Source organism: Gracilinanus agilis, chromosome 2 (assembly GCF_016433145.1).
Source record: "Gracilinanus agilis isolate LMUSP501 chromosome 2, AgileGrace, whole genome shotgun sequence".
In the NCBI taxonomy this organism is placed as follows: Eukaryota; Metazoa; Chordata; class Mammalia; order Didelphimorphia; family Didelphidae; genus Gracilinanus; species Gracilinanus agilis.
Window position 1 is genome coordinate 84,999,419 of NC_058131.1, and position 24,142 is coordinate 85,023,560.

Consider the following 24,142-nt stretch of genomic DNA (forward strand, 5'->3'; position numbering starts at 1 on the left):
TTATTAATAACAAATAAAAATTTGATGGCAATGAAGAAAATAATAACTAAATGAGATTAGTAACCTTCTAGGGAAGAAGGAAAAATGTAGAGTTAAAATCAATTAAGTGAGAATTGTTAAGTAACTCAGCAGAATTTGGAATGACTGATAGAAAAGATGTTTACACCAGCGAACAGATTTTTATAGTTCATGTATCCAAAGTCAGGTTTAGATACAGGGACAAACATTAAAAATAAGTTAAATATGAAATGTTCATGTTAAGAATCACTTAGTTTGCATTTTGACAGCATGTCACAGACATGGTAAAAGAAGAGATAAACATGACAGAGCCATTTGAAAATAGAGTATAAGAGCCCTAACACTAACAATGATAACATTATCTTCAGAATAATCTTAATATTTTTCTTAAGCACTTTTTTAGATAAAGAATTTGCGGCTGCCTATATAATGATAAGAACACTAAAATATTTACTTGGAATTAAGGGGAAAAAAAACCCATATTGCTACCTTGGAATTCTTTAAAAAAATAATTAACAATACATTTAAATAACATTTCAAGTAATCTCGTGGGTTAAGGTATTTTCTCCATAATGCAGAATACAAGCCCTATGCCTTCCTTAATTGATAAGTTTTCTGAGTTTCTATGGCTAAAAAAAACCTTTTTACCTGATCGAGTACCTTCTAATGACATGTGGGCCAGGAGTGATGGACAAAAATAATCTAGCAGTGTTAATTAGATAACGACTTACTAATTAATGTCTACTTTTGGCTGCACAGAGAGTAAAGATAAATTAGCAAACATGAGGACAGGAAAATAAGTTATTGGTCTAAAATTTATCTAATTCTGAGAAGAAAAGTTCAAGATGACCCATATAAAGGTACATAAGGTCATAACCTAAATTAGTCCATTTAACAGAAAGAAATGTGAATAACTGGAGTTAAAAAGAAATGGGACAAAAAAGAATCATGTTTGAGATAAAATAATGGAGATAGAAAGGATGAGTTCTATTAAGATAACTATAAAATGGTAGAAATCTTACAAGATGAAGTAAATTCTAAATGCATTAAGGTCTTAAAATATGAGACATACTTTAGCAAAGAGACTCTAATAGTAAAAGAAAATAGTAGTAAGACTAAAAAACATTTTGCTATAATAATATTTGAGAAAATTAGGGTTTGAATAAGGATGTCTTCATTCAGGTAGACAAAGGAAAAGATGAACATTCAATTTGACAGAGAAATAAGTCATAAAATTTGCTCTAGGAGGGGAAATAAGTAGGGGGAAAAAATCAAAAATGTTAGCTATGGACCCAAAGATGGAATTATGCCACAGTAAACAATGAATTTTTAACAACGTCAGAAAACTGCATGAAGCAAAAGATTATTTGTTCAAGTAGGACTGGGCTATTAGGGTATGATGAAGATTTTCTGTTTCTTCTTTTACAAATGAAATTTTACTACACAAAATGTTTCATGAAGATGCAAAATTTCATAATATTTTGTGAAACTCCACAATTAGTTTTTTTAATAAACAGGTATAAAAGACTGATGATCTTATATTAATTTCATAAAAACTCAGTCTAAATAGTACTATACTTAAATTTAGTATTTTCCAATGATTTAAGAGAATAAACTTTCATTTAACAGGACTATTAAATGGATTATATAATTATGCAATATAATATCAGGTAAACACCAAAAGGTAAACTTAGGAAAAAGTAGTGGTAGCATGCAACATATCCTTTCAATTTAAAAATGGATTAAAGGATTCTAGCAAGATGATTTCTGTCTCACTTTAAAAAACAAAAACGACAACAAAAAACCCTTTATCTTCTATCTTAGAATCAAAACTATGTATTGTTTCCAAGGCAGAAGGGCAATAAGAGCTAGGCAATGGAAGTTAAGTGTCTTGTCCAGAGTCACACACAGCTGGGAAGAAACTGAGGCCACATTTGAAGCCAGGACTTTCTTTTGTGTTCTCATTTTGGTTAGCATATGATTGTACATAAAAGCAATATACACAGTAATTAAAACAATGCAAATGGAAAGAACTGCTACACAAACAAAAGTGTGACATTATAAAGATCAAGTGGGATGTGATTGAAAAAAGATATGAAGACCCTCCCAATCAACCCATTTATAGAGGTAGGAAGTTCACAGGTGTACACACTGATTTTAGATTTTTTTCAATGTATTGATTAGTTGTGCTGATTTTTTATCCATTAAAAAAATATTATTTGTTATAAGACATTGGCTTTCTGGGAAAGTTTTGAGGAGAGATACTTGGGATAACTTTGATGATGAAAAATCAGAATTATCAATAAAAACTCACTTTTAAAAAAAGGATGGAATTTGGAAAAATCATTCAGATTCATACCTTAACCTGTATGACTCCTGGAATCTAGATGTGTAACCTACATTTCAATCCTCATTTACAAATGCTTACATAACATCTCTACTGCTTCCTGTCTCTATAACTTTTAATTAAACTTCAAACTTCTGCAAAGTAACCTTGGAGAAGCTTCCCATCACATTACTACCCTGCTATAGACTCTACAGTTCCCTAAACCTTAAACAAAAGGGTTTGGATTAGATAATTTTTAATATCCCTTTCATCTAAAAATTTTATGAAATCACTAAAATTCAACAATTGGATCACTTTCTAACTCCTGCTTCTCTAGCCCACCCTCATCTTCCTATTGAATCCTATACTGCTGGTTGTAACATACACTTTGGCATTTGACTGTATCATGTAGGCTCATATTTTATATCCTATTTCCTCAACAGGCTTCTAAAGGTCAAAAGCTGTGCTGCAGCCTTCCTTATGGCATCTAGTTCAGTCTGAAGGATATGCAAAGCACTTAATAAATACCTGTTAAACTGAACTGAAATAATGAATATTACACTTTCAGAATCAAAAAAATGGATCCTTGAAATGAGAAACAAATTTTCACAGGTGAGTTAAGTATAAAGGGAAAAAAACTTTAAATTGAATTTAATATCTGTCACCATATTCAATCACAATCAACCTTTAATTTTTTCTTTAAATGTTCAGATACTTTACTACTATTGACTTCAGTGATAACAATGATAGGATATTACAAAGAGTTGGCCTAAGAAAACAGCATGGCCCAAGAACTCTTCTTGTTAAAAAAAAATTAATTTTAAAAAAATATTGTCTTTTAACTACATGAGAAAAACTCTGCACTAAAACAGGGAGGATACCTCCAAAAGGGAAATATGTTATGATTTGTGCCAAATTAACTATCATGTTTGAGTGCGAAAGATAATTATTAGGGTAAATATTAAGGGTCTTCACAAAAACAATAACAATTTATCCAGAGAAAAAAATTCTTTCTGGTAATTTATTTGATTCAGAAAAAATTATTACTCTTTAACATATGGTAGTTGGCTAACATTAAACAAAATAAAATCACTAAAAATAATTAACATGATACAACTGGACAAAATGTAAATGCTTTGTAAAGAAAATATAAGACAAAACCAATGCTGACAAAGAAAATCAGAAGATGAGAAATACCAGATTAGATCTTGCAGTGTAGTATATTTCTTCTGAACTGTCCAAAAAATCGTCACTGTCGGGCTGTTTAGCAGACAGAGACCAAGAAACCCAGGTTATTTACACTTAGAACAAAAGCCACAAATACACAAAGGGAAATTTTCACAAGTGGGATAAGTCCTGCCAACATAATTTTGTTAAGGCAAATGCAAAGTTAAATTGTATTGAAGAGCTTCAGAAAAAGCATCTACTATAAACTTTGCATGTTAATATACAATTTTAGTTTAGGGTCTGAATACACATGATGACAACTTAAGGTGGGTAAGGGAGAGGCAAAATGAACAAAAACTGCCTTAACAAAACACAATTAGCATTTGTCAATTTTGTTTCCATTTTTTCAATTATTTCTCACATCTACTTGTTCTTCCTAGGTATCATAAATGAATTTTTCTTTAAGCTTCCCTTCATATGTCCTAAATCAGAAAATTTTCACAAGAGAAAAGCTGAAGATTCCTTCTATTGGTATAAAAAAGTTGATCAAGTATATTTAAATATTAATAAGAAATTTTTATCAATTATTCCTTGATATTCATACTTCTGTTATTACTAGATAATAAAGAAAAAATTAACAAGATAGATTTCCAAGTTGGATAAAAAAAATTTAATGGAGGCAATGATTTTGTCAAGAAATTATATAATTTTTTTTAAAAATCCAGCTTCCCCTTTAACATAACACAAATGATCTGAAATATTTTAAGTAATTTCCCTTTTAACAATGTGAAGTGTTACTAAAAATATCGGAAGAAAATTTGAATTAAATGCAGATTCCTAATTTTTCTCTTTTTTGGGGTCTGGACCTGGGATATTATCTGTATAGGGAAGAAGAAAATCTTTTAAAACATCAGCATCTGGTCTACAACTGACAGAAGGCAGTACGGCTAAATAACTAACCCATGGTCACAGAGGCAGTATGTCTGAATAGAGACTTGAAAATAGGTCATTCTGACTCCATCCTTGTCTTTCTTAAAATTAGGAAGTTTCAAATAACTGCAAATAATAGATTTTTAAGATTATTTTAGATGAAAAAGATTTTAAATTTGGTTTTAGAACTGAGTTAAATTTAGTCCTCTGATCATATTTTGTATTACACTAAAGATTTATAAATTGGCTGACAGGGTTAAAGACAAGTCATTTAGTTTGAGAATGCACTCTTTTCTGGGACAACATTCTAATTTAAACCCCTGGCAATTTAATACCTTAATGTAAACAAGAAAAATCCAGCCGCAAAAAAAAAAAGGAAACAGAAATAAAAAAAAAAAAAAATAGGATCAACTTAAAAAAAAGTTTAAACAAAGAATATCAGAATTACCATTAAAGTCATTCCACTAGTTTATTAGTGATGCATGAGTCCAGATGACCTACAATAATTGATAATCAATCTTATTAACAAAGTTATTTGACAATTTTTAAAACTGCTTACCTTACACTACCCAAATGTTTTAATTAATATTATCAATACCTTTTTTTTGGGTAAACAGCATTGGGTATGTCACAAAGATTAAACAAGAAATATATAACAGAAAAGAATGCAGCTTATGTTACTTACCAGCTCATGATGTGGCTCTGTCTCTTTCCGCAAGGGTGGATCAAATTTTACTTGACCAACTATCAAAAGGGGAAAGAAAAAAGTTTTAAAAACAAATTCTTAAATTCTTAAGATGCTACTCTGTGAGAAAAAAAAATGCAAAATTTGTGATACTGTATGAATGTCCTATTACTAAAAAAAATTTAAGTAAAAAGTTTCTTCTAAAAGAAAAGAGAAAAGATACTGACAGGACGGGGAGAGGAGATGCTAAACTAAGTTTGTGTCTCTGTAAATTTTACAAATTTTCTTTACAAAATTTAAAAATGCTAAGAAAAGGACTCAATAGCTTGGCCTAATCCAGCTAATAATCACTTAGGACATGCAGAAAATCTTAATTCTAGCTTCAAGTAGAGCAAACTACAGAGCAGAGTTCAACTATTGAATTTGATTCAACCAACATTTAAGTGCCTAAGAAATAAGCATGAGGCACTATGCTAGGCGCCCGGGATGCAAAGACAATCACAAAATAATTATTGCCCCTAAGGAGTTTACATTCCAGTAAGGAGATACAGCACATATGAAAAGTACATCCAGTACCTACAAAGTAATTTTAAGAAGGAGTAGGGCATACTGAAAAGAAAACTTGGTCTGATTTCTGAGGACATGGGTTTGAATCTCATTTTCAATTTTTCAGATCTTATAATAGGAGAACTAAGGTTTGGTCACTAAAGTGATTTTCCTAAAGCACATACCTGATCTTGTCAGCCCCTACTCAATAAATGCCAGTGGTTCCCTATTGCCTCTAGCAGCAAATGCTCTTTGGTACTCAAAGCCTTTCTTAACCTCTCCTCCTCCTATCTTTCCAGTTTTCTTATGCCTTACCCTTGAAACATGCACTCTTTGTTCTGGTCTCCTGCATTTTCTCTGGCTGTCATCCATACCTGGAATGTTCTCCCTCCTCATCTCTGTCTACTGACTTCCTTGGCTTCCTTTATATCCAATGCCAAGTAAAATATTATCTTTTACTGGAAACTCCCTCTTAAGTCTAGTGCAGTCTGTCTTTCAATTATTTCCTATTTACCCATACACAGTTCACTTTTTGTATTTATTTGTTTGCATGTTGTTTCTCCCATTATACGCTCAGGTTCTTGAGGGCAGATTATCTTTTGCCTCTTTTTGTATTCCCAGCACCTGGCCCATAGTGGGTGCTTCATAAATGTTTGAGTATTATGACTGAGTGACAAAGGCACATCACCTAACATCCTTTGTCCTTAAAATGAGAGGGTTAGACTAGATAGCCTTTGAAGTTCCTTCCAACTCTCCATCTGTGGTCTGCAGTGTTCTAACAACTCTGGGGATCAGGAAAGAATTCCCATAGGACCACTGCCTTAACTGTGCTTGGAAGAATCCTATCACTTCTGTTAAGATAAAAAGTAAGGGGGAGGGGCTGCATTCCAGACAAGGGGAACAATCTATGCAAAGACATGGACAGACAGGAGGCATCAGTAGTCTCCTCACCACCACATTGCACATATGCACATTGCACAGAGGGGACCTGCAGTGCCTCACATTTTGTAGCCAGAATAAATATTAGTACTATTACTTTGGAAAAGAGGAAGCTGGCACTTAGGAAGTGATTTGTATAAGGTCGCATATGGCTAGGAAAGAAATAGGCCTTTGAGTTATATATCTTTGCAAGATTTACAAAGTGTGGTAGTATGGAAGTGGAGTGGAGGGGAGTGAGGAAGAATGAAAAGCTGAGATTCCAATATCACAGTTATGAACCTTGTTGGTTAGAAGAATGGTGGTACTCTCAATGGAATAAAGATGTTAGGTAGAGGAATAGGTTTGGAGGAAAAAATGAGCTGAATCTGAGATATAAATAGGACATTGAATTTGAAATGTCCAATTGTTAGCTGATGATGTGGCCTGGAGCCCAGAAAAAATAGTAGAAATATAGATCTAAATATATACATCCAGAGTCATCAGCATAGAGATGATGACAATTAAGCCCAGGGGACCTACAAAATCAAGAAAAATTATTGTGAGAAACAAATGAGATAACACATGTAAAGTGCTTTGCTGCAAATCTTAGAATACTATTTAAATGATAGCTAATTATTATTGGTCTACAGAGAAGACAGTACTGAGAAATGGTCGTACCATTAACATGAATAAAGGAAGTAAAAAAAAGTAGATTTTTGGGGAAAAATAACAAATTTGGTTTTGAACATGTTGAATATGAGGTGCTGGTTTGATGATGGATAGTGTTCTAGTAATATAATTAAATATTTTACTACTCCTTTAAAACATTCATGACACCGGGATAATAGTGGAAACATAAGCATAAATATAAGAGTTAAAACAAAATTAAACAAACATTTCATTAAGAGCCTGTTGTGTGCAAGGTGGAATACTGATATTGAGTGTCTGAAAAAGAACAAAAAAGGGTTCCTTTTTTATACTCCTCCAATACATTATTCCAGGATCTTTTGTAGATATAGGTAATTTCTTCTACTGACAAAAAATATCTCAAGTAGTCATGAAGAGATGCTATTACCAACAAATTGATCACCATAGGCCAACCTAGTAATGAGTTTACTGCACTTGTTTGAAATCATGAAAGACATTCTCTTCTCCCTTTATACTGCTTTCCTTGGTGGTTTCATCAGCTCTCATGAATTTAATGACCATCTCTATGCTGATGATTCTCCAATCTACCTCTCTTGCCCAAACCTCTCCGCTGACTTCTAACTCTCACATCTCCAATTGCCTTTTAGACAATAGGCACAGGATGGTGCCTAGTGTCCAGTAGTATATATGAGCAAACCCAAACTCATTCACTTTTCCCTGGACCCTCCCCACTTCTTACTTTTCCTATTATAATAGAAGGTAAAACCATCTTCCTGGATCTCAGGCTGGAAACCTAGGTGTTACCCTCGACTCCTCAATCTCTCTCAACCTCTATATCCAATCAATTGCCAAAATGTGATTTCATCTTTGCAACATGTCACAAATATGCTCCCTTCTCTTCTCTACCACTGCCACCATGGGCACATCCTCATCATCATCACATGCCTGGACTAGCCTACTCTTGGGCTGGCATGCCTCAAGATTCTCTCCACTCTGATCCATCCTCCATTTGGTCACCAAAGAGATTTTCTTAAAGTTCAGATCCCTCTAACATCATTCACCTACTCAATAAAATGCAGTGGCTCTCTATTATCTCCAGGATCAAAGACAAAATCCTCTGTTGTGGCATTCATCTTCTTTTTCTAGTCCTCTTGCATATAACTCCCCTGCCCCCTCCAAAGTATTCTTTGGCCTCTGTGCTATTTTCACTAGTAAAGATACTCCATCTTAGAGCTTGAGGCATTTTCTCTGGATGTGCCCCATTACTTGAAATGATCTCCCTCTTCCATTTCTGCTTCCTGGCTTCCCTAGCTTCCACCTAAATTCTCATCTTCTATAGGAAAAGCCTTCCCAAGCCCCACTTTATTCTAGTGCTCTCCCTTTTAATTACTTGCTATTTATACTGTATATCATTTAATAATCCATACCTGTTTACCTTGTCCTAATGTTGCCCATTAGCATGTGAGCTCCTTAAGAGCAGGGACTCTCTTTTGCTTCTTTTTTCTATTCCTAGTCCAAAGAACAGTGCTTGGCATGTAGTAGGAGCTTAATCCAAGTTTCCTGACTGGCTAACTATGGTTTATCCCTTCATTTTCCCTCCTTCCTGGTATATTTCTCCATCCCTCTATCCTACTCCATAGAGAGACATCTGTGGCATAGTGGAACCTGCTTCAGAGTCAGAAAGACCTGGGTTTGAATCCCACTCATGCCACGTACCGACTGTGATTCTGGAAAAGTCACTTAACTCTCAGAGCTCTAGGCAACTATTTAAGTTTTAAATTGCAGAACAGTTGCTCATATACATTGATAGAAGTAATTTCCTTACCAGAGTTACACATAATGTAAAGAATATGCACAGACAGATCATAAAGAAAGTTATTTTGGAAAAAGATCTCTGGTCAAAGTTAGGGAAAATTATTAAGGGTTATTCAAACTGAAGGGGCTCCTTAGGAATGCAAATGTACAGTTAAATGATCTTGTGATGAGAACAACAAAACAATCAAATTCATTTCTAAGAATTTGGGAGAAATAAGGTTTTGTTAGTAAAAAAAGGCTGAGAGATCCAATCGCAACAATTTTCACATAGCCAACCTGCGCTTCTCCTCTTGATCTGCCACCAGAGCCACCAGATCTTAGGGTGCTCAGTTTTTCTTTCCCATTTTTGAGCTGTGGTTGTGTGTGTTTGGGGGGGGATTGGGAGGGGGGGGGAGTAGGAAGAGCAACTTGTAGAAAAGAGGCAAGGACAGGAAAGACAAGTATCTTCACTTGCTTATTTCTCAACATTGATCATGGCTAGTACAGAAAATAACCTGTGTTTGAACAGTGTATAATGATTTATGAAGATGGGCCATAGCAGAGAGAGCCCAGCTAGGTGGTTAGAAGAGATAGAAAGTTTAGGATAACAACAGTCCCTGCCATTAAGAAATTTAGTAGAGGGATAAAACAAAAATGTAAGGAGCTATAATTCATGTTATGAGACCAAAACATTAAAGTTAAAAAACAAACTCTTAGGGTGAGGATCAGAGAAGGAAGTGGATTGTGAGGTTTTAATTAGACTTTGAATGACGCATAAAAAGTCAATTAGAAGAGAATGGGAGGGAGACCATCTGGAAAAAGGAGATCAAACAGAAGGAGAGGAAAAGGCAATCCCTGTTACATATTAGTGGGGAGGCTGAGAATGTCCAATCAGTCTGGATTTTAGTAAGACTAGGCAAATTACTAGATATGAAAGGTTGAGGTGAGAAAAACTGAAGATGATTCTGAGGTTGTGAGCCTTTCCTTATGTCTTCCTTTTAATTTCTTTCAAAACTCAGCTAAATATCATTTTCTTTATGAGGCTTTCCATGATTTCTTTTAGTTGTTAGTGTCTTTTCCTCTTCCTTGAAAACATCACCCCTACTGCCCCAGTAATTATCTATTTATGGGAGGTGGGTGGGGGGTGGGGTGGGAATATAAAAGTTCTTTTAAGGTAGGGTCTTTTTTGTTTTGCTCTTAGTCTCTGTATTGTGATAACCGGATTAAATCTAAAGATGTAGATTTAATCCAATTATCACAATTATCACAGTATCCTTAGCATCTAGAAAGTGTCTAATGCATTAGGGGCTTAATATTTATTGACTAAACCTGGTTGACTAGAAGGACATTATTACCCCTTAACATAGACATATTTGGAGGAAGGTTAGACTTAGGTGGAAAGATGATGCAGAGTTTGCTTTTAGACATATATAGTGAGATAGACTGAGATGCATAGGGAATACCTAGTTGGAGGTGCCCAACAGGCAACTGTCCATGGGGGATAGGAACTTAAGACAAAGATGACAGCTAGACACACAGATTTGGAAGTCATCTGCAGAGAGAGTTGATGAAATCACCAAGTACTGGTATAAAGAAAGCACCATGGGCAGTGCCTTATGGGATACCTGGTTAGGGGGTAGGACCTAGCAAAGTACACTGAGAAAGGGAGGAGATTGAGAAGAAAGAAGTAAAATTAAGCCAGGAAAGTGCCCAGTTAGAAGCCTGATGGAGTCCCTAAGTCACTGGACCCCCAAGTAAGGGAATCATAGTACACTGAATAGGCCTAAGTGACCTAGGGATGAATTGAGAAATGTCTTATGTACTATATCCCTGGAAACTCTAGCAGAAGAGACATCATTTTGTGTATGTTTTCATGTATTTTATGGATAACCCTAAATCCTCCAATCACTGTGCAAGACTGTACCCAATAGATCAATACCTTGACAGGATGCATTCAAGACTCTATGATCTATTGCTATGAAAATATTGCCTGTAACCATGTGGATGGATATGTTTGGGTAGCAACCCAGCTTCCTATAAATATCATCACTCCCCCTCTATAAAGTTGCCATTGGTGCCATTTGATTGCCATCGGCCCTCCTGAGTCTGTCTGCATTCTTACCCTTCAGGACCTCCAACCAGGTGGTCCCTGATAGAAGCCAACAGTTAAATGTTATAGAAAGGGTGAGGATTGAGAAGTCCTCTGATTTAGCAATTAAATGATTATTGATAACCATAAAGAAATCATTTTCAAATAAATGGCAAAGTTAAAGACTACAAGGCATTAAGAGGTGGGAGAAGCATAGCCAATGTGTGAATTTTTTTTTTCCTGTAGGAGCTTGGTTTTAAAAAGGAACAGAGATACAAGATGATAGATTGAGCCAAGTGATGACTTTTAAAGATTTGGGGAAATCTAGACCTGTTTGAAGGAAGCGAGGGAAAAGACTGTAGAAATGACAAAGTTAAAGTGATAATTGAAGGGACAAGCTACCTATGGGAGTGAGGAAAGGAATGGATCACAGGGACAAGAAGACTGGATCAAAGGAAGAGAGAAAAGCGAATGATGCTGAGAGGTTCTGAGGTATGAGGCAGGGAAGAAAAAGAGCATTTATGTTCTTGGTAACAAAGGTGATAAAGTCCTGTATTAAGAGGGAAAGTAGCAAGGTGGTATGGGAGGTTTGAGAGAGAAAAAAAAGTTTTGGAATAGGTGCCATGTGCAGTGTGACAGGCAAGTAGGAAGGAATAAAAGGATTCTGGGTTCATTCATTCATCAGGGTAACACAGTTTTGTAGTAGATGGGATTATGATAGATATCTCTTTGCCTGTGCCAAGTACAAAAGAGGTAGAGATAAGGCAGGGAGATGATATAGGCAACAGGAATTTGTCAAGACATGACAGTCAATAGGACAATGAAACAAAAGGATAGTGTAAAATTGAACTTGTTAAAGTTGTTAATGTTGTGAGAGGAGGAAAAGGCATGAGTAGGAATGATAGACTGGCATGGGATGAAAAGGTAAAATTGTTTGTGGTGAGGATAAATAATAATAGTTACAGGTGAGGGATGGTGAGAGACTGGTGACTGGAAAGATATGATGAGACACAGAAGTATCAACTGAAGACTCTGGACTAGTGACTACAGGGTGGTATTTCTAGTTGAGGGGGTTAATGAATCAGGAGTCCAAGTGGTTCATAATCACATCAATATATATAGCTAGATAGCTAGACAGATAGATAGAAGCAGTTAGGTGGCTCAGTGCATAGGGAGCCAGACCTAGAGAGAGGAGGTTCTAAGTTCAAATGTGGTCTTAGATATGTCCTTGCTGTGTGACCCTGGACAAGTCACTTAACCCCCAGTTGCTAGCCCTTACTGCTCTTCTGCCCTGGAACTGATACTCAGTATTGACTTTAAGATAGAAAGTAAGGATTTTGTAAAAAGGGGGGAAGAGAATCAGGAAAGGCTTCCTGTAGAAGGTGAGATTTTAGGTGGAATTTGAAGAAAGCAAGGGAAGCTACAGGGAAGAGAGGGGAAGGCAGATTCTGGGCATGGGGAACAGTCAGAGAAAATGTTCTGAGTTGGAAGATAAAAGTGTCTTGTGCTAAGAACAGCCAGGAGGTGGCCAGTATCACTGGACCAACCACAGCATATATCAGAGTATAAAGAATAAGAAGCCTGGAAAGGTAGGAGGGAATCAGATAATGAAGGGTTCTGAACATCCAGCGGAGGATCCTGGAAGTGATAGGGATCTCTGTGACTTATGAAGGAGTGAGGTGACATGGCCACACCCGAGCTAGAGGAACATCCCCTATGATAACTGGTGGGGCTGGCACCAAGGGATTGTGGTGTCACAGAAGAGAAATAAGTTAGATTGCAGGGCTGTTGCACAGCTGGAATCCAAGGATAGGCCCTGGAAACAGAGTGGATGCAGAGGCAGGGGACAAGGAAGGCTATATAAATAAAAGCACAACAAGAACAAAACCAATGACTACTATTATGGCTGCCCCTGTTGTTTTTTTTTTTTTTTTTTTTTTTTAAACCCTTACCTTCCATATTGGAGTCAATACTATGTATTGGCTCCTTGGTGGAAGAGTGGTAAGGGCTAGGCAATGGAGGTCAAGTGACTTGTCCAGGGTCACACAGTTATGAAGTGTCTGAGGCCAGATTTGAACACAGGACCTCCTGCCTCTAGGCCTGGCTCTCAATCCACTGAGACACCCAGATGCCCCCTGCCCCTGTTTTAAAGTGATGATTTCAAGCAGTGATATGGGACAGGTATTTGTGGTAGATACTATCAAATCCTCTAGTGAAAATGGCTTTTTGCTATTCAGTCTTCCTTCCAAAAACAAAACAGAACCAAATACCCAGAAAGGCTATAATAACTACATTTAACATTTTTACTTAGTTTATTACAATGTAAACTCCTTAAGTATAATAAATATTAACGACTTTATCTATGTATCCTAGATGCCTTGATCATAACTGGAACTTCACACTTGTTGAAATAAATTAAATGAACTTAAAATACCAGCACTTCAAGAAATGCTGAATGCTCAGTGGGGGAAAACTTATATAAAAGTAGTAATTTTTTTCTTTCAAATTCATAGCCAACAAACTTGAAGAAAAAAGACAGGTACAAGTTTAAATCTCAATATTTGAAACTGTTTTGCCCCTGTGATTATAATATTAATTGTGTGTGTTATATATGCTTACAGTTTATCTCAGAGCGTGTCTTTTCTTCTCTCACATTTCTACTTGTTGAATGAATTCTGTGAGGCACAACAACCAGAGGCTAGGAAAGAGAAAAAAATTAACAAAAGCAGAGCTTTTGATAATATAAGATACAAATTAGTCCATGCATTTCCCTAAATTTGGAGTAAATTCTTCATTCTAAGAGAAAATACAAATATAATATAGCACTTTTTGCAAATGTTTAAATTCTTAAAGACGAAGGTTAATTAAAACATATGGTATATGCAAAATGACTAAATAAATGAAATACATATACAGAAATAGAGGTGAAGGAAGAGGACAGAACATAAGTAACTAATAATTTATTTAACATATTTACATATTAATTTTTTAAATGTACAGTTAAAAAAAAAATTCATGGAGCAGTTAGGTGGTTCAATGGATAGAAGACCAGGCCTGGAGCCAGGAAGGTTTGGGTTCAAATTTGGATTCAGACACTTCCTAGCTGTGTGACCCTGGGCAAGTTACTTAATTTCAATTACTTAGCCCTTGTTCTGCTTTGTAACCAATATTTAGTATCAATTCTAAGCTAGAAGGTAAGAGTTAAAAAAAAATGCATATACTTATTCTGAAAAGCCAATGGGTTAGAGGAGACATCATTCAAGTAGAATTGACCAGTGTCCAATAATCATGGCACTTGCTGTATAGTATTTCCAAAAGGAAAAATTCAAGTTTCTTGGAGGGTCAGTTTAAGAACATGAGAACCCCTGGGGTCTTGCAAAATATTCCAACTTGGTATCTCAGTTCAAGGATATTAGATTGACTCTATTTTTTTTAATTTCTAACATTAAAAAAACAAAACCCACTAAACAACTACACATCCTAACGCATTATTTTGATGTTTTTTAAACATTAGTCTCTAATAAAATTTTAAACATTAGTCTCCTATAAAAACATACTCTCCTATAAATAAAAATTGTTTCTACTGTTAAATGGAGCACATTTTTTGAGAGAAAAGGTGATTTTGATGTAAGACTAAGCCAATCCATTTTTCTATTCTTCTTGCTACTTTATAATATTTGATTCCTTTTCACCTCAGAGCTTTAAACAGTGAGTTATCACTTACTGATTTCTTTCTTTGGAATCCAGATCACCTTTTTATGGTTTTAAGGTAAGATTAATTTTCATGTCAAAAGCCTTGCTAAGATAGTTTCATAGTGCCTTTTGAATCCAAATTAAATATTTACAACAGGAATATAAAGATAGTTCAATATTAGAAAAAATTAGCGACAAAAGAATTAAAAATTATCACTACTTGAATATATGTTTTATTTGAGGAAACTTTAGATTTGTTAAAATCATTAATCTGGGATAAGTTGGATGCCACCTTGACTGACAGGGATGGCAGTTGAGAGATTCGGAATGTTCCCAGATGCTGTGAGCCAGGGCCAAACATCGGTTGTCCCCCACCCTATAAATACTCCCCCCTAAGAACTATAGTTGAGAGGTCTCAACACTCAGAGCTGGGACTTGAGCAAACATCTCTGGATCAAGAACTGGGGAAAGGGAGGTGAAGGGTGGTTGAAGGGTGGAAGAAGAGAGTAGGCCAGAACCTAAACCTACATCCTGTGCTTGACTGAGACAGCTAGTGAGCCATCAATATCATTGGTAGTAGAGCTGAGAGAATACACAGATCATCAATCCATATCTACATCAATAGCCTTCCCTATTCTCTGGCTTGGCTGTGGCCAGGTCAGGTCAGAGATAGCGAGAGGGTGAAGACCTCATGCCTCTAACAGCCTAGCAGTCTCCAGTCCTGATCAACAATTAGCTTAGTAGTCAACTATAACAATAGGGTTTCCAATCTCCAAACCTAATACCTTGTTATCCTTTCCCCATCAAAAGATAATACAGTGATTTAACAGAAAGCACCTTCCTGTGTGGTTATTCTATCACAGCTCTTAGGAAGGGAGAATTAATTATGCAGTCAGATCTCAATGGTTTCCAAATTCAATCAATAGCCTATTATCAATCAATCCAACCTCAAGGTTGGGCCTAGAGAGGCTAACCATATACCTAACCTCTCAAGGGGTACCAACCTGGGCAACTGTTAGAAAGAAGTCACTGACAGGTTTAACCAACCAAACCTATCGGGGAGAAGAGGGATAAATTATAGCAACTGCTAGTGTGAGAGGAGTGGGTGTTCCTCCTTCACCAATTGCAGTTGGCTTAGGCCTGGGGCTCTGATCCCTCCTTCATCCATACTATCCCTAAGATCTACATACCAGCCATCTTGTAATATCTAGAAGGAAGATCTACAGGGTAGTAATAATAAGAGAGGAGATAAAGAAAGAAACAAAGATCTGATCAGATCAAGAGATCAGATCATAGACATACATCACATACCTATCTTTATCATCCTCTCTATTCCTTTTTAACAGATTCATCATATTTTAAAATTAAAATAAAAACTAGTTCCATCACAGTAGCAGGATATAAAATGAATATATAAAAGTATTATCACTTCTTCATGTTACTAATAATTAAAAGGGACAAAAGGAGATAGGAAAAGCAACAAAATGCATTTAATATTTGGGAGCCAGCCTACCAAGACACATACATGGGACTTTTTACAAATAGAACTACAAAATAATTTTTATAGGAGTGAAAGGAAAATGTGTGTATATAGATATTAAAATATGTAAAATAGATCATAAACATATTATTTAATTATATATTTGCATATCAATATAAAATTGGTGAGATATGTAATCTTCATGTCTTGGTTTTGTTAATATAGTAAATGAAAATAATAGTTACATTAAGATATAGACTTATGGCTGTTATAATGGGCAACTATGTGGCACAGAGGACAGAACCTTAGGTCTAGACTCAAGAATGTCTGATTTAAAATTGGGCCTCAAGATGCATACTAGCTGCGTGAATCTGGGAAATTCACTTAATCTGTTTGTTTCAGTTTCCTCACTTCTTTAAAAAACAAACAAACCACAAAAAAAAAAAAAAAAAAAAAAAATAGCATCTACCTCCCAGGGCAGTTGTGAAGATCAAATGAGATAGATAATAACTGTAAAGTGCTTTGCACAGTGTCTGACATATTGTAAATGCTATGTATTAATATATTATTGTAATATAAATATTATTATTGTTATTAAATTACCAAGGGGATAGCTGTATAGAATTATACAAAATAAAAACATTCAAATAGTGACATAAAGAGTCAAGAATATCAGGGGGAAGTGGTAGAGCTAGATTAATTTATATTATAAAAGAATTGCTAAACCTATTTGGTTACAGTTAATAAAAAGAAAATCAGATGAGATAGAACAGAAAAGTAGTATACTTAATTCAGGAGTTTAATGTTTGATAAGCCTAAAGAAACTACTGGGGAAAGAATTCTTTATTCAAACAGAACTTGAAAACCTTATGGATTTATATATACTATAATTTCTAAATGCACATTAAAAATACAAAATTATATCTAGAAGAAGGTAAAGGGAATGAAAGGTTATAGTTATATGTAACTATGGATGAGAAAACAACTGTAATGAGCTGTGTGAGAGAATATAATAAAAAATGAGACAATGTAATAATTTTATATTATTTAAAAGAATCATATACTTGTGCTTTTGCATAAATAAAATCAATGGACCTCTTTTTTACAAAATAAAAAAAATCTTTGTTATTTGGGCATTTCCAATAAGAGTGCTCAAAATAAAAATAATCAGATAAATAAATATAGTATACCTTGGAGGTACCACAGATCCAATCAAAATTACATTGATAGTAAAAGATTGAAAATTAAATGTTGGTGAAACTATGGGAAAAGAGTCTAATTGTAATCCATAGTCCAACCATTATGGAAAATTATTTTAATTATCTAAGACAATGTACACATTTCTCATGCCCTCTGATTCCGTGAGTCTGCTGCTGGGATTATGCTTCAAGAAGGATATTCATAGCAAGAAAAGACCCAAGAGTACCAAAACATTTATAGTAGAAAGATCTGAAATAGGAAACACTTGGAAACAACCAGTCAATATAGTTTCTCGTCACAGCAAACTAAACTAACTGACTTTCTTTTTTGACATGATTACTAAACCCAAAATGGGTGCTACCGCCCCCTGGTAGGTGCTGCAGTGATCCAGGGAAGCAGTGATGGCCACAGGTGCATTTATCTTTCCTATTAATTGTTATTAAAATTAAAAAAAAATTAATTTCCAGGGGCGCTAAGTAATATTTTTTCTGGAAAGGGGGCGGTAGGCCAAAAAAGTTTGGGAACCACGATAGATGAAGGAAAAAAAAAAAAAGGGTTTATAGATTTGAATAAAGCTTTCAATAACATGCCTCATACAATTCAAGTGGAGAAGATGGGAAGACTAGATAATAATACAATGATGTAGAATTGGAATTGACTGAATGGCCAGATTCAAAGGAAAGCTCTTTTTCATATTCAATGTCAATATGACATACTCCCCAGAAGAGTATTCCAGAGGTACATGGTTGGCTCTGGCATTTTTACAAATGCTGCAGATGAGGGTATATAGATAGTATGCATACCAAATTTGAAGATGACACCATGCTGGGAAGGACAGCTTACCCAATGTATATTGTAATCAAGGTCCAAAAGAATCATGACATGTTAGAACATTGGTATGAATCACTAAGATGAAATTCAAAGGGGATTATAAATGTAAAGTCTTACACTGAGGAACAATAAAAAACCTTACAAGTATATGATGGGTGGTTATTCTAAAAGGGGCTGTTAAAAGGGATGTATAACCATTAGGAATAGGAATGTGATAATCCCCAAATAATCTGCCCTTTTCCTCATAGACTTTATCTGGAGTATTGTGTTTAAATCTGGGTGACACAGAGTGGATAAGCTGGAGAGCATATAGGAGGGTCACCAGGACTGTGAAGGGTTCCTGGCATATGAAAATAATTTGAAGGAACTAGGTTTAGCTATAGAAGAGCCTGCCGGCAGGAAGAAGTATTATAATTCTCTCCAAGTATTTAAAAGGTTGTCATATGGAAGAGGGATTAGATTCATTCTATTTGGCTCCTCAAGGCAGGACCAGAAGCAATGAGTAGAAGGTTCAAAGAATCAAATTCAGGCTTAATGTTAAGAAAAAAAATTCAATTTAGAACAATCTCATGTGAAATGGGATGTTTGGAGAGGCAGGGGATTCCCTCTACTTAGAGATTTTAAAGAAGAGACTGGATAGCTACATGATAGTAAGAGTCACCTTTGTATATAGAATAGATTAAATGGGCATCTTTATGTGTCAGTTGCTATCCCAGGTGCTGAAGACAAGATCAAAATGTCCTTGTCTCAAGGAGCTTACACTTCACTCCAGAAGGTAATATATATACATAAATATGCATGAAATAAATGTGAGATAATTTGGTGGTGGTGGAGGGAGAGAGATAGTAGGTAGTGACTGGGATAGTTGGTTGCTTAAGATGAATTTGGAAGGACTTGAAAATTCTGAGTCAGAGATGAAGAAGGTGCAAACTAGGGAGACAGACAGTACTAGGGGGACAGAGATTGAAGATGTTATTTGAGGAAGAGAAAGGAAAAAAAAGCCAGCCTGGCTTGACCACAGAGCATGCATGGGAAGAGGAGTAATACATATGTTAGGAAACATAGGTTTCAGTTTAGAATTTGAAGGGCTTTTACAAGCTAACAGGAACTAATATCTCATAGAAATAACAGAGAACTGCTAGAATTTGCCAAACAAAGGAGTAAAATGATCAGCCCAATACTTTAGTAGTGGTTTGAAGGAAAGAATGAAGAGTGAAGAGATTTGAGACATAAGTATTTTAATAGTTGAGGTAAGAGGTAAAGAAGGCTTGAACTTGGGTGGTGGCCACAGGCATAAAGATATATATGTAAGAGCAATTGGGGATCTCCCCTTAGGGACTGGGAAGTTTTGTGGGGAGTGGAACTTCTATCTTCTGCTGAATTCTCCTCTTGCCTAATCTCCAGGCTTTACAGGGAAAAGTAATGAAATGGACCCCTTCATTCGGCCTCGGAGTTTATATTGCCTGCTAATGCTGTTTCTGCCCAATTTCCAATCTCCTCAGCGAAGAGGAGAATTGCCTGCAATCCAATGATTAACATACTCACTGGTCATACTCTACATATCCCAGAATCTCTAAACATCTATAGGTCATCCTCCAAACCCAATAGACTGACCTCTCTCTGTCATCTCTACTAAGAAGTTAACTTCAACTTCTCCTTGTCTACTACTTGTTCTTTCTTTTCTGCCTACAAATATACTCATGTCTCTTCCATCCTTAAAAAACCCTTACTTGATCCTTCCATTCTGGATAACTATCAACCTTCTGCCCTTTGTAGTCAAATTCCTTGAAAAGGCAATCTGTAATAGAGGTTCCTAATTCCTTTCATCTCATTCTCTTAAGTCCCTTTAATTTAGCACCTGACTATCATTCCACCAAAACTGCTCCTTCTAAAGTTACTCTTAATTGCCAAATCCAATGGAATTTTCTTAGACCTTATTCTTTTTTTTTTCTTCTGTAGCATATGACACTGAAATTCCCTCTTCTCCTAGATACTCTCTTCTTTCTAGGTTTTCAGGATACCCCTCTCTCCTGGTTCTCCTACCTATGAGATCTGTTCTTTCTCAGTCTTTTTGATGACTCCTCTTCCAGGTCATGCCCATTAAGGATAGGTTTCCACAGGTGTCTGTTCTGGACCCTTTTCTCCCTGTATACTGTTTCCTTTTGTAAGTTCATCAACTCTCTAGGATTTAATTATCATCTCTAAGCTGGTGATTCTCAAATCCCCCTATTCTATCCCAATCTCTCTGCTGCCTTTCAGTCTTGCATTTCCAGCTGCCTTTCAGACATCTCAAATTGGATGGTTAGTAGGCATTTTAAATTCAACATGTCCAAAACTGAACTCATTATCTTCTACTCTAACTATTCTCTCCTCCCACTTCTCTTTTACTATAGAAAGCTACACTATCCTTCAGGCACTCAAGCTTGCAAGTTAGGTGTTATTCTTGTCTCCCATATCTCATTCCTTCTATCTATTCTGTTTCCAAGAACTGTTTTGTCTTTGTAATTTCTCTCAAATATGCCACCTTCTCTCCTCTGACAATGGCTACTTCCTGGTGCAGGCCCTCCCCACTTCATGCTTGGAACACAGCTGATGGATCTGCCCACTGCAAATCTCTCCCAAAACAATCCATCCTCCATTAAGCCACCAAAGTGATTTTTGTTAAAGTGCAGGTTCAATCATGTCTCTTTCCCTCCATTTAATAAATTTCAGGGATTCCCTGTCACCTCCAGAATCAAAACCAAAATTATTTGGTGTTCAACACCTTTTATAACTTAGTCCTCTTCTCAGCCCCAATACTTTTCTAGCTTTTTTCTTATACTTCTTTTTGCTATTGTTATTCAACAACCAAGACTCCACTTCTCATTTGTAGGCATTTTCTCTGGCTCTCTCCAGTACTTAGAATACTTTCCCTCTTCATCTCTGCCTACTGGTTTCCTTAAAGTAGCAATGAAAAATCTCATTTTCTACAAGAAACCTTTTCTTTTTCAATTATTTCCAATTTACCCTGCATAAAGTTTGTGCAAATGTGTTTGTTATCTTACTCCTTAGATTATGAGCTCCTTGAGGGCAAGGACTGTCTTTTGCCTCTTTTTGTATTCCAGGCACTTCACACAATGCCTGGAACACAGCAGAAGGGAAGGGTGGGAACAATCACTTGTACAGCAAGTTCTCAGTACTAGACACAGTATTAAGTGCTTTACAAATCTCATTTCATTTGATCCTCATAATAATCCTGAGAAGTGCTATTATCCCCACAGTTTTACAGTTAAGGAAATTGAAGCAAACAATGGTTAAGTGACTTGCCCAGGGTTATACAACTAGTAAGTATGTGTGGCTAAATCTCAGGCGTTTTTGACTCCAGGCCTGGTGCTTTATTTTGCCATCTAGTTATTTAAAGGCCTATCTGTAAGTAGCTTAGTTAGCTTACTAAATGAGGCGAAAATGATGAGACCAGAAAAGTGACTGGATATGTTAAATGAAAGAAAACAAGAAGTTGCCTATAAAACCAAGATTAGAAATAGGTGACTAGAATGAAGGTAGAGCCCCCAACATAAGTAGTTCAGTTTGGAAGGGAGGTGGGAAATGGATCAAACTGAAATATTTTATTAATTTTATACATTGTAAATCCATTGTCAGAACAAGGAAAATTAAAGAACTTAAAGGGCCCCTTGTTTAGAAGCATCTGACTTCCTTGCTAAATGAAAAGAGATGGTAGCCAAAGACAATTCTGTTTTAGAACAGAAACTCATTTGTAAAATCTTAGAGAACAGTATATATCCTGAGTAGGATCATTTTATAATATAAACTGAATGAAGGAGGAATGAGTGAAGATTTTACATTTCATTAGAAAAGCATTAAAAGATGTGATAGAGAAAGCTATTTTCCTTCAGGTGCCTTTTAAGTCTATTTTTTTTTAAACCCTTACCCTCTGTCTTAGAATTAATACTGTATATTGGTTCCAAGACAGAAGAATGGTAAGGGCTAGGCAATGAGGGTTAAGTGACTTGCCCAGGGTTGCTCATCTAGGCAGTGTCTGCAGCCACATTTAAACCTAGAATCTTTTGGCTCTAGGGTTGGCTCTCAATTCACTGAGCTACCTGGCTGCCCTAGTGCCTTTTTATTTTTACAAGCATTATCTCAGAGCTACCATCTGCAAAATTTACAACTACTTACAATTGAAATTCTAGATTTATATGAACACAAAATAATTTTTATCCTTATTAAGGAAGCTTAATGTTATTCCTTACTTTATAGAAATGTTCAATATTTGACTTATTTCAAAGTGTGTGTATATTTATATTCTATACCCACACATGTGTGCCCACATGCACGCACACACATACACACAGGAAAACAACAACAAACCACTTCCCCCCCAGTACAATCCTCGCAAGGTCAAGCACACTCCCCATATCTATGGCTATCTTGGGATGACAATATTAAGCACTTGAAGAGATTTTTTTTTTAAACCCTTACCTTCCGTCTTGGAGTCAATACTGTGCATTAGCTCCAAGGCAGAAGAGTGGTAAGGGTAGGCAATGGGGGTCAAGTGACTTGCCCAGGGTCACACAGCTGAAGTGTCTGAGGCCAGATTTGAACCTAGGACCTCCCGTCTCTAGGCCTGACTCTCATTCTACTGAGCTACCCAGCTGCCCCCTTGAAGAGATTTTGAAGAGGCATCTGGTCCAGCCACCTCATTTTATCTTTCTACAGATAGGCCCAGAGATGCTCACTGACTTGTCCAAAGTCACAATTGATGGTAAGAATCAAAGGCAGAATTTGATCCCAGGTCCTCTGACTCTTAAAAGAACATTTTTCCCACTCAAATTAACTGTATGTATGTGTATATATGTGTACATACACATACACACATAAGTAATAAAGTTCACTTGCACATAAAAACGAAAATGGAGAACTGGGGAAGTACTGCAGTGAGTTCTGCTGTATGGCTTTTGGTATTAAAAACTCAAATCTCCTTTAGCATGGCCTATGAAGCCACTAGCTTCCTTTAGTTTATTGTGGCTTAAAACAGATATATGCATGGCTGTTTGTATTGCTATTTCCTATAACTATGGTAGCCTGGGCCATGATAGGAAATAGGAGTTATTTTCTTTCTTTACAAAAAGAAAACAAAAACAACAACAAATCCCTTTCCATTTTAGAAAAAAAAAATAGTAAGTATTGGTTCCAAGGCAGAGGAGCGGTAAGAGCTGGGAAATTGGGGTTAAATGACTTGCCCAGGGCCATACAGCTAGGACATGTCTGAGGCCACATTTGAACCCAGGACCTTCTGTCTCTAGGCCTGGCTCTCAATCCACCAACCCATCTAATTTTGCTAGAAGTGTTAGCCATGAAACTTCCTCAAATCTCTGATCTTGTTCTCTAACCCACTGACCACCTGGGACAGAACCACATTCTGTCTAAGACCATCACTGATTTATCTTCCAGAATATTTCTATCCTGAACAATGATTTTAGTTATTGCTCCTCCCAGCCAAATGAATGATGTTCCAAAGCCCTTTAATAGGCTGAAAACAGAAGGATGATTCTTTTTTGCAAAGGAAAGGAGGTAAAGTTTATTTTTGAATCTGGCAAAGGTACATGTTATTTTGGATTCTTTTTTTTAAGAGAAGATTTCTAATTTGCTTACTTCACATAAATCACTACTTTATCAAAAACTAAATTTCTACCAAAATAGTATAAATATATATACATATATATGTATGTATAAAATAAATAATGATGATTCCACAGGATCATCACAGACTTATGAAGAAATCTTGTTGACAAACAAGTCTAACTCTCTCATTTTAGA

General features: G+C 35.9%; 1 protein-coding gene across 2 annotated transcripts in view; it reads right to left on the reverse strand.

Annotated features, from left to right (window-relative positions):
• MAP4K3 (mitogen-activated protein kinase kinase kinase kinase 3) overlaps positions 1-24,142 on the reverse strand; it is a 206,858-nt gene that overhangs the window by 60,330 nt on the left and 122,386 nt on the right. The window contains exons 13-15 of one of the 2 annotated variants that reach the window (XM_044663274.1): positions 13,741-13,819; positions 5,127-5,185; positions 3,542-3,604 (exon numbers count right to left, since the gene is read on the reverse strand). In XM_044663274.1, the coding sequence (XP_044519209.1) occupies positions 3,542-3,604; positions 5,127-5,185; positions 13,741-13,819 (201 nt within the window). The remainder of the gene's footprint in view (positions 1-3,541; positions 3,605-5,126; positions 5,186-13,740; positions 13,820-24,142) is intronic. The other variant, XM_044663275.1, reaches the window with a different exon arrangement.